Raw genomic sequence first — 18,843 nt, forward strand, 5'->3', positions numbered from 1 at the left:
CAAATGTGACAGTTTTTATGTGTGTTATTTCTAGCGTCAATGTATCCTCAAATGACAATCACTTTTTAATTGTTACATCCGATGTCCATTATAATTAATATATTGTATAAGGTATTTAAAAAAAAAACTTTCATAAATCAATAAGTATTGCAGTTTATTTGAGACACTGACCATTGTGACGCGCAAGCTGTCTGCCATTGAACAGTTTATTATAGGCTAAATGTAAAGACTAAAAGAGTTATATAATAATTTAACAAAAAATTGTAAGTAACACTTTTTGGGCTATTTATTATGAAAAATTGTTATTAAATATTTAAACTGCAGCTTAAATCTGAAAAGCATTATTTTCCCGATAACAAAATCCAACCTTTTGCTTTCATTATGTAGGAAACCTTACACAATGTGTATGTATTAGTTGTGATTTTATTGTGATTACTTGTTAACGCAACAGCTATAGCAATAATGGGATGATGTTTTAGTTTGAAGGACAAAATAAATAAATAAATATATTATTGTGCCCTTGTGTGAACCTTCTTCCTTCTTCCCAATGATGTTTTGTCAGGTTGTGCTATTGTTCTATTGACATTAGGGAAGTTAAATATAGAAATACCCAAAGTTAACAAATGTGTACACAAAAGTGTTTTACATTCATTTCTCCATGCACAAAAGATCTCCACTGCAGAGCAGAGCAGGCAAAGTGCAAAGACAAATTCACCTATGATCAATCGCCCCACCCCAGAAATATCAGTAAAAGTAACCAAAGTCCAACACATGCTGGCATTTCAAAGCGCTCAATACAGGGATGACTTCTATATATATATATATACTTTCAAATATTAACCTTCTTGACTTGAGATAACAATAACACAAGGTGATTTTTTTTTATTCACTTTATTAGACAAACAACATGTGCTTTATCAGCATATATACATTCAGATCCTTGAGTTCCTCAATATCATTACAGGAATGACAAATATTGTGCTAAGCATTAATCCATTCCTTTTTTGAGCCATATTCACAGGCTTACACATTCCTGATGGAATGGTGGAATGCAAGAAGCATGTTAACGGTCTGCAGAGCTCTGGCAGGTCAGTGTGAATGTCCATCTATTGTCAACATTAGCACATTTCATCCACAATAAATACTGCTGCACTAGGTCTAGCAGACAGCTGATCTGCACCCGTCACCAAAGATCAACTCTCTGGAGCCGAATGTATGTGTGACACTGCCCTGGCCCGTCTCTGTCCAAACAAAGAGGGACTTTATCTGGAATTCCATTTGCATGAAAGATTGTCCAGCGGTGGTGAACTCTGGACCAAAAAGCTACAGCATTCCCAACTTTCCATGTTCCCGATGCCGAGTGTCCCTCTCACTGTCCTTTCCTTTTCCACAGAATCTGGTTTATCTTCAGATACTGTTCACAAAAATAAACCTCAGTCGTTATTTTGGAATGGCATTGCTCAAATCTTTTCATTAGGAAATGAAACAATGTCTATATAGCTCAGATCAGATGGGTTATGTTGTTTTTCACAGCTTTCCAGGTTACCATTCTGTCTGACTCACAGGCTAAAATAGCTTACATTCATACGTAGGCTGACAACACAAGTTTGGACATTTCATCAGGCAAAATAGATGTCTTCTGATGGGATCTTGTAAAAAGACTGGATCTAACATTTCAAGAAAGGTTCCAGTTTTCTCTGGAATCTGTAGTTATGTCCAATATCCAAAACCAGTAAGATGTAGTTTTGTCTGATGTCCAAACCCAGTTAGAATTTAGTTTTGTCTGATATCCAGAACCAGTTTAAATCAAGTTTTCGTCTGATATCCATACCCAGTTAGAATTTAGTTTTGTCTGATATCCAAAAAGGCCAACAGAGGAAACCTGGACAGAGCAGAAAGCAGGAGATGACAGGTATAACACAAGCAGCAGAGCTACATCAGAAATACACAATATAAAAACTAACCTAGGGAACGTGTTGTCCCGTATGGAGCTGTTTGTCCTTTATCGTGTCGACAGAAATGGGAGGGTTTAAGTTGACTAATTATGTAATAAAAATTTAAACCAAATATCACAATATGAAACTAACATAATGTGAATACTTGTATTTTTCAAGCACCATTTGCTTATAAAAAATGAGAAAAGCTATATTACGTCACCAGTAAAATTGCACTGTTTTTTCTCAGGAATAGCAAATATAGGCCAAGTTTCCATGCAATGAAAAGAAATATTCCAACACGGCACATTTTCTCCATGCGTTTGGCAAATGGGTATCAGTGGTTAATGCACAATTGACTCGAGACCAGAGTGGTTTTGTGAGAAAGGTGTCATGTGGAAATGACTAGCGGTCCTCAGGCAGTGCCTTGACCTGTTGGATGCATTTGAATGCAAATCCTGTGCAACTGTTATTATTAACTGCAGCTGCCTACATTGGACACAGTTTATGCCGTTTCAACTATCTGTCAATCAGGAAGCACACAGAGGGCTCATGTTTTGTTGGGCTGGAGAGAGTGGGACTGTGACACCCCAGTGTCGCACGACTCGTTATTTATGCTGCAATGAACCATAGTTGTGCTGGTGTCCTTCGGTAAAACCTGTAGGAAATGCGGACACTCATTCAGATCAAGAGTCCTGTACGTGTCTATGGTCTTAATGACCGGCGTGTAGGTCTGGGACACGTGGATGTAGCCACATAAATCAGCTTCATTACTTTTGCAGGAGAAGAGTGAATCAAACAAGAGATGGTCAGATGAAGGCTGGGGATCTTCTTTATATCCAGCAGGAATGACGTGGTCTGGTTTGGTGTAGCTCTGGTTGAGGAGATGTGTGTGGAAAGCTTGAGCTGGTGAGAGTTTGGGGTCCAGGAATGTTATAGCAGAAGTGCTGTCGTAGGTCTTGGCTTCAGGCTCATTGCTGTCATGTGGAGCGTGGGAGGTGAACACCTGGACAGGGACGTAGTCTTTCTCAACATAATCCTGATAGATTGTAGTCCAATCCACAGGGAGGATGGAGCTCATAGTGGACGTGGATGGTAGGTTATGCTGTTAAACATTGAAGAGAAAACTGAATTACACTGATCTTGCTGTCGTTTATATATATATTTATATATATATAGATTGACTTTCTGTAATACTGTACGAGATTCCCATTTGAACTGAGAGCATAAATTAAAATGTGAATTTTAGCATTGTATTTTTCAAGTGTACTATAATATAACTGTAATAAAAAAATAATAATTTTAAAATAATAATAATAGTATTCACACTCTTTATTATTTTGTTTGTATATAAATATATATATATATATATATATATGTGTGTGGGGGGGGGGATAAATAAACAAATAAGCTTTCCATTGAAGTATGCTTTATTAGGATTGGACAATATTTGGCAGAGATACAAATTTTTGTAAATCTGTAATCTGAGGGTGCAAAAAAATACTGAGAAAATCATCTTTAAAGTTGTTAAAATGAATTATTAGCAATGCATATAGAAAAATGTAACTTAGATATATTAACAGTATTTTAGCATTAAGGAAAAAATTCTGTTATTTTGACCCATAAAATGTTTTTTTGCCTATTGTTAAGATATACCCCAGTGACTTAAGACTGGTTTTGTGCTCCATGGTAATATATATATATATATATATATATATATATATATATATATATATACATACATACATACATACATACACACACACACAGTAATCTCAATAAAATATAATATAATGACAATCCATAAAGCACATTACTCTGAAATATAATTAATTAATTATTATCATTATTGATTAAAAACTGTGATTGATTGTGAATAAAAAAAGAAATACCAGGGTTGCTGGGATTGTTTGCAGCGCTGGACAATTTGGCCAAAAATATTTGTAATTACATATATATACATATATTTGTATTTTATAATATATACAAGTGATATTTTAACCAGGATTTTAATTCTTCTTTTTTTTCTTCCATACATCACGTGTGCTGGTTATTTCATGTCATGTATGCTCTTTTCTGACAGTTGTCTCTTTTTAACCAAGTCCATAATCTTTATTAAGGGGAAAACTGTTTGTAGTAGTGTTAATGATGCCACCTGAGCATATATTTTTAAAATTGTAAATAATGTAATAGCATGGAATAAAAGGAATGTAAATAGTATAAAACAATCTTTCCTGATAAAACAACTCCCCCTGCAGGCAGCAAGAGAAACAATTCAGTCACCAAACACAGCATTATTGATGCAATGAGGTCTATGTTCCTCCTCCTAACAGCACGTGGGTTTTAATGCATTTCACAGACTAAGCTAAATAAATATATAACTATATTTGATATTACCTGATACAGTTTAGTGTTGGACCAGATGGACAGGCTGCTTTTTGAAGGGTCTGGTACAGTCGGGCACAGACACTGTTTAATCCTAAAACACAACAATAAACAGTGACTAGAAGAATGCATGTTAGTGCATGATGTCATATTAAACATACACTGAAACAGGGCCGAGTAGAGGTAATCCACATCCACTGAAAACGGACCACATTATAATAAATGAATAACTGAATCATAATTTGACATTCTCTTACCTCATCCTCAGGCATACTGGGATGATTAGAATCAGAAAGCACAGCAGAAGTGCACACAGCAGTATGGGAATCACTTGTACATCCTCAAGCCCTGTGGGCACACACAGACAGGTTTAAAGATAACACTGTGTTTATATGGGCAATAATGTTGATAAATTCATCCAAATGGCATCATTCTTACCCACAACCACCATCTGACAGGGTCCCGCGGCGGTCCCTACTGCAGTATGAGCCATTACACAGATGTTATAGGTTCCTTCGGTCAGTTCACTGAGATGTATCAGTTCAACATGAGCTTCTACCTTCACACCTTCACAAAATGAGGCATCAAACTCAAACATGTTACTTCTTTCGTCCTTTACCTGCCCTAATTTAATCCCACCCTTTTGATAAAATTGCTTTCCAAGATTTCAACATTGCTTTTCGCATCTTACTTTTTTCTTTGCCATGTATGCTGTAGATTACAGTATAGCTGTGGATGAAGCCATGAAGTTTCTCTAAAGGAACAGGGTCCCATTTCAGAAGCACACCGCTGCTGCTCGTCTTCAGCACTGTCACATCTGGACCGACAGAGGGCGCTGAAACACAGGAACACAGCGATCACTGCATCCACGTGACAAACCTTTAAAGGGACAGTTCACCCAAAAATTAAAATGCAGTTGTTCCAAACCTGCATGAATTTCTTATTTGAACACGTAAGAGGATGTTTTGAACAATGTGGATTACCAAAGAGTTTACTGTTGGTTGCAATTGACTTCCATGGTATTTTTGTCCATACTATAGAAGTAAATGAGTACCGTTAACTTTTTTGGTACCCCAAGAAATTCAACCAGGTTTGGAACAATTTAAGGGTTAGTAAATTATTGTTTTAAATGTGCCTTTAATTTCAGACAAACTTTAATTATGAAAACTTGGTAATGTTGTTATATATGCATGTATGTGTGTGTGTGTGTGCATATTTAAATACATGTATGCCATAAGCTGGACTGATGTGTACATTGAAACATTATGCAAATCCATGAGCAGCTAGACATATTTTGTTCGCTAGTTTTTTGTTATTCATTATTATATTGACAGCCTTTATGTAGTTAAAATCTTTTTCTTATATCTTTGCATCTTAATGGGTAAGAAAATATCAGAAAATAAAATAAAAATATTACTGGAAAAAAAAGATTATGTATAATGGAGACTGGGGCACGTTGTCACATTATATGGGGTAAGTTGTCACAATGAGAACCTGCAGTCTATTGACAGTGATTTGAGATTAATACCTTATATGACATCAGATATACTAAATAAAAGCATATTTAAAAATATAATTTTTATAGACACAGACACATATCTTATCTTCCATGACATATTTAATCACAACTGCATGAAATATATTACAATGTGCCAGTGGTATTTGGATATTTTATAACAAAAATCATACATATTGTGTCTTTAAATACAATTAATAACTAATCTTAAAATACTTTTAATAAACAAACAAATTGTATTTAAAAAAAGAGGAAATCTAAGTGAAATATTTTTGATTGCTTTGTTATGTAAATCAATTTTAAAATCTAAAAAAGCAATATATCGTTGGTAATAATTTGTATATTTTTTAAGTCTATTTAAAAATATAGCTCTTCCAAGTAGAAGGATTATGCTTAATGAAATTGTGCAATCATTTGACATACAGGTCAAACAGTATTTATGTACTGTAGCTAGAGTACAGTATATATAGATCTACTGTAACATGTGTGACAACTAGCCCCAGTCTCCCCTAAAGATAATGTTTCTCTTTGAATATATATATTTTTTTTGTTAAATTTTTTGAGCATGGCTTATGGCAAAACAGCAGATGAATACTACTGCATTACAACCACACCTTCAGTACCAATAAATGCACTGAATATTTTTCAGTGTAATATCTGACCTCCTTCCCGTGTGAAAGCAATGACTGACATGTCACTTCCTGCCTGTCGCCCATGCAGACTCACAACCGACAGATTATATGGGATTTCTGGCAGAAGACCTGAAACACACACATACATGGACTAACACACACACACACACAATAAGAGACTTTTCTGTAGGAAAGAAAGGGATTTTTTTCAGACCTGTGAGAATAAAACTTCTTGCAGTTTCATTCATATGTTCCCAGTGCAGACTAGTTGGTTCGATGTAAGGCACAGAAGTCCATTGCACCACAAAGCCGCTCTCTGATTGGTTCGGTGCAGCTCTCCATTCCACCTTTATCTGAGTGTCGTCCAATGGGGTTACGCTGATAATCCGAGGGGGTGGGGGTTCTTCTAGGACAGGAAACAGGAGAGTTTGGGATAAATGACCACATGGTTTCCGATAATTCTGTTGTTTTTATGAACCTTTGTGTAGAATTCCCATGAAGCATCAACAACCAAAAGGAATTTGCTTTGTATTTTATGCAGGATGTTAGTCTTACATTCTGCTTGAAAACATGACTTGACCTGCCTGATGATTTTTTTTTTTTTTGCAGAATAAAAGAGAGAAAAAGAAGTAAACAAAGATAACTATAATTATATTATATTATATTGCATTATTGTCATGGTTTGCTATGGTGCAGGAACATGGAGCGATGGACGAGGAGACCAGGAGTACACAACCAAGGAATTTATTCATCGTGGGGAATCACACGTAGCACAAGGAGTTGACGTCAACAATACCGGACACTGGACTAAAGACAGAGAACACCATTTATACACTGAACTGGAGAATGGGAAGACGAGACACAACTGGGATCAATAATCAGCATGAGGACAAAAACTGGGTCACAGAGCACATGGGGAACAAAACACAACCAAAACACAGAACAGAGTCTGACAATTATATTATATTATATTATATTATATTATATTATATTATATTATATTATATTATATTATATTATATTATATTATATTATATTATATTATATTATATTATATTATATTATTATATTATATTATATTATATTATATTATATTATATTATATTATATTATATTATATTATATACAGTAAAATGTATTAATGGAGCAAGTTGCATCAAGACCAGCCTGGACCAGCTAGAAACCATGTCATCAGTTGTTATAAGCTGCATTTGAATTCCACTGAAAATCCTAAACACATTGAAGCATGCCATCAGTGATTTACCTGCTTGTGTATGTGCAGGTATGGAGATGTGAGCTGGAGGTGACGTCCCGGCAGAGTTTGTCGCCGTCAGGCTGCAGTGACAGAGATCGTCAGAGACAGTGAGGATGCAGGAGTGTCTGGATGCGTTTACAGTGCCACAGGTCCACTGTGATGAACCCAGATCACTGCGACAGGACGCCGAGTAACTGAGCACAACACCATTGACCTCAGGCCAGGACACAGGCTGAAACAGACAACAGATATTAGATGTTATGAATAATTAGTCATGTTTTAAAACAGGTTAAAGGAGAAAGAAGCTAACTGCAGTCAGATGGTTAACCAGGCAAACCTTGAACCACACACAGTTGTATATCATATTTTTCTACTCGCAAAAAATAGTAATCAAATTATTTTGCATTACATTTGTTGAAAATATATTATAATCAAATCTTACTGAGTGTTTCAAGTACAAAAAAACAAAAAACAAAAAGAAATTATGGAAAAAAAAATCACACACAGTTTTTAATATGTACTGTAAAAAACTAAATTAAATCATTTGAATTAAATAACAGTGACTAATAATTTCCAATCAGTATTTGTAAAACAGAATGGAAAATACATTTGCAATATATATATATTTTTTTATAATTAATCGCATTAAACATATTTAATAAAAAATGTTTACGGTGACAACCCTTACAATTAGGTGAACCACACAGTAAATCAGCTTTATAAAGACTTATTTAAACATGACCGTAAATAAAAGTTTACTTTTCAGTGAGTATAAAGCAATGGAAATAACTAAGAATCAGTGTTACTTTAGTTTTTATATCATATTTTATCTTTTATTAATATTTTGAATTCATATTTTCCATTTTCCATTAAGTGTTTCTAGTAATATGTTTGTGTGTTTTTGTATTTTATTTATTTAACATCTCTGAATATGCATGAACATGCAAAGCAATGAATATAGATGAATTTAACTGGCACACAGTTAGTTGTGGGTTCTGTGTTCATTTCCTGTTCCAGATGTTCCAGCAGCTGTAGGCCAGGAATCATTACAGGTTGATTATGTTTTCAAAGGATATTGCAAGCAGTGAAAGTCTGGAGACAAAATGGTTTATTAAAACCTATTAAGTTCAGCTGAAGCCGCAGGTGAATAATTATTATTCCATCAAACTCAATAAATGAGTGAGGAGACGAACCAGCCAAAGGAATTAATTTCGGTTTATGATCATCTCAAGTGTGTGTGATTGTGCGTACAGAATAAATCTAACACACAGTAAAACCACAAATTCAGGCCCTTGATGCTGATTGTTAAACTGCACTCAAAAACATGATATAGTATCAGCTGTGAAAGGAAGATACCACACCACAGCATAAAATATATTTCTTCAGGACAAAATATATTTCAAATATATACTAAATACACTCACCTAAAGGATTATTAGGAACACTTGTTCAATTTCTCATTAAGGCAATTATCTAATCAACCAATCACATGGCAGTTGCTTCAATGCCTTTAGGGGTGTAGTCCTGGTCAAGACAATCTCCTGAACTCCAAACTGAACATCAGAATGGGAAAGAAAGGTGATTTAAGCAATTTTGAACGTGGCATGGTCGTTGGTGCCAGACGAGCCAGTCTGAGTATTTCACAATCTGCTCAGTTACTGGGATTTTCACGCACAACCATTTGTAGGGTTTACAAAGAATGGTGTGAAAAGGGAAAAACATCCAGTATGCGGCAGTCTTGTGGGCGAAAATGCCTTGTTGATGCTAGACAGTTGAAGACTGGAAAAATGTTGCCTGGTCTGATGAGTCTCGATTTCTGTTGAGACATTCAGATAGTAGAGTCAGAATTTGGCGTAAACCGAATGAGAACATGGATCCATCATGCCTTTTTACCACTGTGCAGGCTGCTGCTGGTGGTGTAATGGTGTGGGGGACACTTTTGTGCATCCCACAAATCCCCATCAACTGCAAGATGCGATCCTATCAATATGGGCCAACATTTCTAAAGAATGTTTTCAGCACCTTGTTGAATCAATGCCACGTAGAACTAAGGCAGTTCTGAAGGTGAAAGGGGGTCAAACACAGTATTAGTATGGTGTTCCTAATAATCTTTTAGGTGAGTGAGTATCCAAACAGCATGACTTAAGGAAGTATATTTATTTACACCTCCAAATGCCAAAATATATTAAAAAAATTACATAAATTTACAAAAAATATACAATCTTTAAATATATATGGGTGCATAATTAAATGAATAAATTAATAAAGTTTGTCCTTTATGTACATTTAAAATATCCAATCTCAAAATAAATTTTCCAGCAGAGGGGTGATATTTAATGAAACTGCTTAAAGGGCTAGTTCTGTTTTAATCTTCTCACCCTTGAGTTATTCCAAACCCGTATAACTTTCTTTCTTTTTGTGGATCCTCCCCCAAAAAAAAAAAAATATTTTGAGGAACATCAGGGTCCAAACAACTTTTGATCCCTTTGACTTAAACTGCAGGGGCAGTCATGGTCTAATGCTTAGAGAGTCAGACTTGTAACCCAAAGGTTGTGGGATCAAGTCTCAGGTCCGGCAAGAATTGTAGGTGGAGGGAGTGAATAAGCAGTGCTCTCTCCACCTGCCATGACTGGGGTGAGACCCTTGAGCAAGAAGTGAACACCTCTGCTCTGGGTGTGTGTGTGTGTGTGTGTGTGTGTGTGTGCGTGCGTGTGCACATGTGCATGCATGTGCGCGCTTGTGGATGGGCTAAATGCAGAGCACTAATTCCCAGAATTGTCATTCATCAGAACTTTATTGTTTCCTGTCATTCTTTATGTTCCACAGAAGAAAGAAAGTCATACAGGTGGGATGTGAATGACATCATACAGGTGGGATGTGAATGACATGAGGGTAAATGATGACAGAACTTTAATTTTATTTCTGGGTCAACTTTAAAACTTAAAAATTAGTCAGATATGCAGATGGTTTAATCAGTAAATCAGGTGCTGAACTGAGGTAGGTGGTAAGTGTTGAGTGAGTGCAGAGAAAGGATGTGGTCATGCTGTTTGTCAGATTTAAGCTCAGAGGAAAATCTCAAAGAATGTTATTAAAACAGGAAGCAAAATGAATCTATTTACATGTCTATGTTCATGTTGTTGCTTTGTTTTTGTTCATATGTGGCAGGTAGAAACTTATAGTAAACATTTATTAAATATTAACAGTTATGTTCTTGTTTAGTTTTAATATATATTTTTCCAGTAACTACATTGTGACTGTGTCATCAAAAAGGAAAGAAAAAATACAAATGAGATCACATTTCAATGACATCAATTCACCTGCGAAGAAGTCCCTGATAATCTCACATGTGTTTCATCAAGAATTTCAGAAGAGATTTTGTTTAGACTTGACAAGATAACAAAGTCTGCGGTCAAGAGTCAGAGATCTCAGACAACTCAACTCAGACTCATGTCTGTCTGTGTTTAATTCTCAACTCAGGATTTTAGCTGAGCCATTATTATTTAAAGCTGAACCAACATAACGGAGAACTACAACAATGCTCTTGGCAGAAAAATATGTTTTTCTGTTGGCTCGAGTCGCACTACCATCCTTTGAATCACATCCTCATCGTGCATATTTAGAAACAGTTTTCTATAGAGCATTAGCAAACCTTCCAGAGCAGGGTGAGGCGTCTCTTTCCAGCTTCTTCTGCAGGTTGGATGAGTCTCCAGAGCCGAGGAGCCGCAGACGGAGCTGAGGAACGATCAATCCAAACTCATCTTCATCCATACAGCCACATTCAACAACACTAACAAACTCTAATCACTCAATCAGACATCTCTCTTTGTCAGCAAACCGATCAGAAAAAGAAGTGCACTTAATTGTATTGAATGTGCACTTGTAGTGTACTTCAAATCTTAAAAGTATATGTTTTTTTTTTTTTTAAACTGTACTTGCAGAAAATATCATATAAATAAAATAAAAGGTATTTAAAGAGTACACTTTCATGACTGTTTCTTAACTGCTACTTTTTACTTAAGGGGTAAAATTAAAGAATTTACTTTAAAGTACACTTAAAATGTTTACGTTTTAATAATCTTTTGTCTTGCTTTGAAGTACACTTGTTTTGATGTGTTGACTAACATCATAAAGCACAGGTAAAGCACTTGATGATTACTAACTTTAGTGAGTTATTTGATGTTTAAGTTAATATGTTTTCAATATACTAAATTGCAAATCCTTCATTAGCAATGTGTAAGTAAAATATAGATTTAAGTGCAAGATACTGTACACAAATCACTAAGTTCAACTACTTTGCATTTCCAAACAACATGAAATTAAGTGTCTGAAAACCTTACATTAATACAAACTTAAGTATTTTCTTTAAAAGTATATTATTACCACATTAGCACTCTTTTAAGCATATGCTAATGTAAACTTATTTTTCACAAAATTGATATATGATTGAATAGACCATTGGGCCCAACTGCAGTCTAATGCAATATTTTATGTTATAATATCAAGTTATAGTTATTATATCTTTTATGTACTGCAAAATCATCATTTGAAATATACGATTAAAAACAGATTTAAACACATGACTTCAACAGAAATTATATTAAAGTATATTTTAGTATATCATAAATGCTTGTCAGTATATTCAGCAGTACACTTAACTTTGTACTTAAAAGGGTCAACAAAAAAACAACACTCTGAAGTTCAACTAATCGCATTTAATATAAATTTAAAACATAATATATTTTTATTTAATTGTAAATAACATGCAATTACAGTTAGTGTGCGAAAACGCTTAACTGTATTATTTCCGTAAAAAGTAGCTACTCTTTTTTCTAAGTATGCATGAGGGTACTTTTTTTCCCTGAAAGTTAGTACTGTTTTTACTAATTGTCTGTTCGGTAGCATGTGAAAATGAATACTCATTTTAAGAGTTAGTAAAGAGTCTCACCTTTCTCCGCTGTGGTTGTGTCTATAGAGGTCCACAAGCTCCAGTGAGCATGTGCTCGACTGTCCTGAGCCCTCAGTCTCACTGTATACTTGGATCCTGGGTGAAGGTCACACAACTCCAATGTCTCCTTGGAAAACGCTTGTATAGTCTGGGATCGGGTCTACAGGAGATAGTTTTATTAATAGTCTAATCTTATATATGGTCCAGCTATATATCAGTTTTGTTAAACCTTGTGAAAAAGAAGTTCACTTTAGCATATTTAAAAAAAACTGAAATCTTTATATTTTAAAATAATTTACTGAATGTAATGTTTTCGGACAGTTAATTCCATGCTATTTACAGTTATTTTAAAACTGTTATTAAATGCAATTATTTGATCTTAAGAGTGTTGTTTTGTCCTTGCATCTTCACATTTCATAATTACTTCCAATATATTAAAATGTACTGATAAATGTACTGAAACATGAATGTCATCTAATTAAATAAGCCTATATTTTTAATCAAACATTTGTAAAGATGAAGTTTAGTACAGTTTGAATGTAAATTCTTCAAATGTAACTTCAAATGTAAATTCAGTTCAAATTATAATCAATTTTGTGAGTGATTTAGTATGTTAGTCAACTCATCCTAATGAGTGTGCCTTTTAAGCATTATAAATGATTATTAAAACAATAATTTAAAGGGCAGTTGGAAGTAAAAGTATTAATTTAATACTTTTTAAAAGTGTACTTAAGTGGGTAAAGAAATACAGTCATGAAAGCGAACTCTTTTTAAGTGCACTTAAGTAGTCTTTTATTTCTTTAATATTATTTTAACTAAAAGTAGTTAACTTTTTAATGCTTTTAAGACTTGTGGTACAGGTACATAACAAGTGCACATTCAGTACAGTTAAGTGCATTTCTTATTCAAAATGAAAATTCTGTCATTGTTTACTTTCTTTTTTCTGTGGAAGAAATTCTGTGTGAGATGTTTTGAAGAAGCTTGTAGAGCAAAAACACTACAAAAATGACTCTGAGGTCAAACAACAGCTTTGTGAGAGAAAAAGACCAATATATAAGTAATAATTATAAGTTTAAGTTTGAAGACATGAGGGTGAGTAAATGAGGAGAGAATTGTAATTTTAGGCGAATTTCAGGTGAACTATCTCTCTTATAGCTGTAATATTTTAGTCATATATGTACAAACCTGGTTGTGTGTCGTGTACTCCATTTGGAGCAGTATGTAGACTTTCTCATTCTTGGGAAAGATCTCAGCCATTCTCCAGTCCACCTGCAAGCACCCAGGCCTTCTCTCTGCTGGCTTGAGATCTTTTATCTCTGGAGGAGAAAGTTTCACTGCAGTAGAGAGAAAACATCATGAGAAGACAAGCACAAAGTACGATGAAAAATGACTGTAAACATTACAATAGATGGAAATTTACAGAACATTCTGTATGGTGTGTGTCACCAATATCGAAGCAATAAACAAAGTTTTCATGCAAACTTTTATTCTCTTTATAGTCGTTGTTTGCATTGTAGTAGTATGATTGTATGCTATTGCGAACACAGCTTCTACAGTCTGCACAGAATTTGTTGGATGCACATTAATGTTGTTTCTTGATGTGTAGTACCTGCATTGACCCCCTTGAAAAAGTATGGTTGTGAGTGTATGGATCCATTGGGTGTGGACGCCAGCAAATCTACGCAGAAACAGTGAAATGCTGAATCGATGGGATGAACGGAGCAGTTAGAGCCTCTGGTATTACAGACACCAACCGAGATGAAGCTGTGTTTAGTCTCACAAGAGGCTCTGGACAGAATAAGACAGGAATATTCACACTTACTTACATGCTTGCAAATAAAAATAACCCAGAAAGCAAAACACTGATCTGAAGAACCTATAGTGCAACATCAAGAACTTGTTTAATCTGCAAAGGACTATATAGCAAATAAAGCTGCTTCAAAAACCATTGCAATGAGTCAATATGAAAACTGGCACTCAAAACCACTCAAAACCATGCTGGCAGATTGCTAACTACTTTCAAATCAAGATAACAAGTTGGTTGGTTACTAGACTTAAACTAATAAAAAGATCAGTTTGTAAATCCCCTAAAAATAACAAAAGGGTGTTTATTGATGTATATGTAAATGAATTATAAATGAAAATCCAAATTAAAGGTGAAGTGATTTCCCATTGAATGTGACTCAAGTTAATGGTACTTTAAAATGTTTCCTGCTTATCAATTCCTTAACATTAATGCTTATCAATTATCAGTTTCATTGATCGGTACAAATTTGCATGTTGGTTGACAATAGTCACACAAGACACCTACTGAATCAATCGTCAGCAAAAGTAATGTGCAAAGTGAATTCCCATAAATATATTATTATTATTTAAAATGTATTACAATATAGTGTATGATTTATATAAACAGATACCACAGTATTGATGTGATACTTGTCCAAAACCCATGCAAATACATGATGATTTGGATGATTTTGTTAGTGTGAAATGTGGCTCACTTGTTAATCTGAAGTGTGTAGCTGCTGATGTTCAGGTGGTGGTCAGCTGTTTTCCAGGAGCAGGTGATGCTGGTGTATTGCATGATCACACATTGAGTGATTAACAATGCTGCTGCTGCTGTGGAGACAGTCATGTACAAAGAATTTAGTTTTTCTGAACACAAACACGTTTCACTGCTAATTAAAACTGCATACCATAACAACTTACATGTGGCCAGCCTGACATTTTTGAAATGCACTTGACATGGGAACATGGTTCAAAATCGTTTAGTTAAAATCTATTATATTATTAAGCATTTGAGTAATGTATCTTTCAGATTTAGCCCTCGGTGTGACAACCAACCCCATTCTGTCCTATACAGCCCAATTCAACACTGATTAGCAGAAGGCTGTGTGTGAACTGAACTATAACGTAAACAAACATACAGATCAGATTTCAGAAAAAGGGCAAGACATAGTCCAGTGCTGGGTATTGTACAGAAACTATCTACAGGACGCATATGTCTACAACATGAATTGAAGGAAGTATGTATGGTGTTTAATTTTTTACAGCTGTTTCACAACTGTGCACAACATTGTGTTGTTGTTTTGGGTAACAGAGATGACTCAGTGAAACACATTTCTTACAGTATCATATGGGGGAAACCTGAGCTACGGTTGTCACACATTTTGAAGAATCTTTTCTAATTAAATCTTTTTCTGTTAGATATTGCGTCAGGTTTAATATCAGTTAAGTTTGTGTAAGAATGTTACTGACCTCTGTTTGGTGGAGAGGAAGGATTTCAGTGAATAAATCAGTTTAGATCTGTTCCTCGCACAAAACTTATAGCTAATGTAACACATAGTAGCATATGCCTCGTATATTATTCAGCTGACCATACTTCCTCTTTTTCGGTTTTCTAAATGGCGTAAAATGTCCGAATTTTCTCTTTGTTCGAACAGAGACTTGTTTTCATACCTGCTTAGATTAATGACTATAAAGTAGATTGACCAATACAGGCATAGTAAATAATCGAGCGATCATTGTGTGACAAAAGCAACTGTCAACCTGTTGTACATGAACTCCTTTATTGTGCTTTCTGGTCAATAAACTTTGTATAAAAAAAATAATAATAATATTCGAGAGCTTATTCATTCACTTACTACAGGGGCTGTCCCTCCAACCTGTGCATTACCAGCCCGGGACGCTTACCTGTGTCCAGGACCCTGTTCATTACACACATCCAGAGGACAAGTCCAGCTTGGGGCAGCTTCATTTGGCTCATTTCTGACTTGAAGACTGTCTGCAGCTGAAAAAAATAAATAAAAATCAAAGACATTTCAATTGAAATATTCAATTCACTGCTGATTCACAGCCAAACTCTTGAGCAATGTTCCCCATTAAAACAGCCTCCTACGCAAACACATTGTCTCCAAATATCGCCGGCTGAAACCTGTATTTTTAGAATCTAAAAACATCTCAATTAAAAATGTTTCATAGAATTTACATTTAGTCATTTAGCAGACGCTTTTATCCAAAGCGACTTACAAAAGTTTGCTATTTATATGCATTAATATATAGATACATATAAGTAGGGTATATGATTTAAAATAGACAGATAAATAATATACTTATATTTAAATAAAGACAGTAGTATACACATAAAGCGCACCCATGCGCATCACTTTAAAACACTTTTTGGACAGATACGTCATAAAAATAAGCTCGTACTTTTTCTATTCACTAAGTCAAAGCACATTCTAAACCCACATCTGGCATGAATGAAAACGCAAATGATGCAAATCAAATGGAAGGACGGATCAGAAGCGTGAAGTAGACATGAACTCGTGAGGTACCTGTGCTGGATCAAGTTGAAGAAGCAGAGAGTTGGATTCTGTCGAATATTTACAGCCTTTAAGTGTCCGGAGATGCTGATGAGTCTGACATAGTGTCGACGGATGATCTGATCTGTCTCGCTGTTACGGTCTCATCCAAACACGGACATGCGCGGTGATGCGAAAAGCGCGTGGTTCACTACACGGTGTAGCTAGTTACATTTCATCATATTCTGTAGAACTGATAGAGTCAGTGTCAGTTTGATGTTATTTTGTGTCAATAAATATTTATTTTTATGTTTCTCATGCATCAAATGGTACAATATAGTGCGATTGCAGTGAATTTGATTATGTCTGAATAACAATAATAATGATACGTTACATTGCTAATATTAATTATAAAACGGATAGTTCTGGTCCTTGATACTGATTGGTTGAGCCACGTTCGAATATGTTGCAACCACTTTGTTGCAACCACAACTGGTTCTGAGGAACCACATATTGTTTGGTGGAAGACCAGTGTTTTTTATGAATAAAGTTACACTTAATTTGCTCTGTTTTATTTTGTGAAACCAAGCTACTTATATGGAATAACCGTTTTATAAAAGCACTAAGCCCCGCGCAGCTGTGGTTTACAGTGAATTAATAACAGCTAAGGGGGTTTAGTCACTCCGCTTCACGTCGAGCCTAACAACACCACTCAGCTGTTATAAACTCACTGTAAACCACGACTTCTTGGGACTTCTTGCTTTAATAAATATCTTTTATTTTTCTATATAACATTTTATATAAACAATAAAAAAAATATTTCAATAGTTATGCATCAAATAGGCTACAATAAAAAATTGTGCGTATCTATTTAGGCTATTTCATAAACAGCTGAAACAAAACTGAGATGCATTTGTAAAATGCTCAAACTATAACAGAACTGCTCTTTTTTTACACTGTAATTTCAAACTTTTCCTTCAAATGATTCACAAAGCCATTCACAGATACACTAAATGCTCATTACACACTGTACGATTATTAAAAAGAGTAGGCCTATACTGAAACATTTGATGCAATTAAGTTTTTCAGTGCAACTTCTTAAACATTAGTGATTATAATTTGGGGTCTTATAAAATGAGTCTTTCTGTTTGAAAATGCAATGGTTTAAGATATTTGACTAATAGAAAGAAAAAAGGAGTCTTAATTGAATTAAATTAGAATGTATTGAAAATGTTCAAATGAAACCTAATCCTCCTACGGGCAGGTAATGTTTAGAATATTATAACACGTTTTGCAGGAGATTTGTAACAGATCAGATGTGGTTTAGAGCCATGTTTAAATTGCTCAGACAGAGAGAGACTATGTTTGTTTTCTACTGCATCAGATGAAACACATTCATCATGGAGTTGCAAATCCCACTCAGTCAAAGCAACCTCAAAGCACCCTTGTGGAGATTCAAACACCACACATAATACAGTGATGAGGGAATATTTCTCACACTGTTATTATCCATGAACACACAACACTGGCACATTCTTTTATTTATATAAGAGTTACAAAACGACATGCAAAGCATACAAGAACAGCAAAGCCTGAACAATATGTCAGAAAAAGCTGATTCAAATCATACCTTACAGTGTAACTTAAACCAAACATTTGCATAATAATTATCATCAGCTGATCAAAACAATTAAAAAAGAAGAAAGTGTTATTATGGACAGCAGTTTAGCATTAAAATGTCTTGGATTTGTTTTTGTTTTTTACAAACACACAGCTTTTCACTTCTCAAGACATTAATCACTAGAGTGATGTAGATTACTTGTGGATTATTGTGATGTTTAAATAAAAGTAATTTTTTTTATTTTTGGGTGA

General features: G+C 34.7%; 1 protein-coding gene across 5 annotated transcripts; it reads right to left on the reverse strand.

Annotated features, from left to right (window-relative positions):
* Positions 1 to 893: 893 nt before the first annotated feature.
* On the reverse strand, positions 894 to 17,152 carry LOC113112735 (interleukin-6 receptor subunit beta-like). Of its 5 annotated transcripts, none has more exons than XM_026278580.1 (15): positions 17,005 to 17,152; positions 16,361 to 16,457; positions 15,169 to 15,283; positions 14,277 to 14,455; positions 13,853 to 14,001; positions 12,668 to 12,827; positions 11,372 to 11,454; positions 7,732 to 7,954; positions 6,682 to 6,873; positions 6,498 to 6,596; positions 5,011 to 5,154; positions 4,758 to 4,886; positions 4,577 to 4,667; positions 4,332 to 4,413; positions 894 to 3,039 (listed from the first exon to the last, which is right to left on the reverse strand). In XM_026278580.1, the coding sequence occupies exons 2-15, from the start codon at positions 16,431 to 16,433 to the stop codon at positions 2,485 to 2,487; spliced, it is 2,274 nt and encodes a 757-aa protein (XP_026134365.1). In that variant the 5' UTR covers positions 16,434 to 16,457; positions 17,005 to 17,152; the 3' UTR covers positions 894 to 2,484. The 5 variants fall into 5 exon arrangements, with proteins under 5 accessions (XP_026134365.1, XP_026134361.1, XP_026134345.1 ...); XM_026278576.1 differs by having other exon boundaries at positions 6,682 to 6,870; positions 15,169 to 15,286; XM_026278560.1 differs by having other exon boundaries at positions 15,169 to 15,286.
* Positions 17,153 to 18,843: the final 1,691 nt, after the last annotated feature.

Source organism: Carassius auratus, chromosome 2 (assembly GCF_003368295.1).
Source record: "Carassius auratus strain Wakin chromosome 2, ASM336829v1, whole genome shotgun sequence".
Lineage (NCBI taxonomy): Eukaryota > Metazoa > Chordata > Actinopteri > Cypriniformes > Cyprinidae > Carassius > Carassius auratus.

What these genes read in the sequence shown, in the direction of transcription:
- LOC113112735 (XM_026278560.1), bottom strand. Translation starts at nt 16,433, where the DNA reads ATGAGCCAAATGAAGCTGCCCCAAGCTGGACTTGTCCTCTGGATGTGT. An exon ending in GAACAGGGTCCTGGACACAG is followed by an intron (nt 15,287 to 16,360) that starts GTAAGCGTCCCG and finishes CTGTCTCCACAG; the next exon opens with CAGCAGCAGCATTGTTAATC. An exon ending in TTTCAAGGGGGTCAATGCAG is followed by an intron (nt 14,002 to 14,276) that starts GTACTACACATC and finishes TCTCTACTGCAG; the next exon opens with TGAAACTTTCTCCTCCAGAG.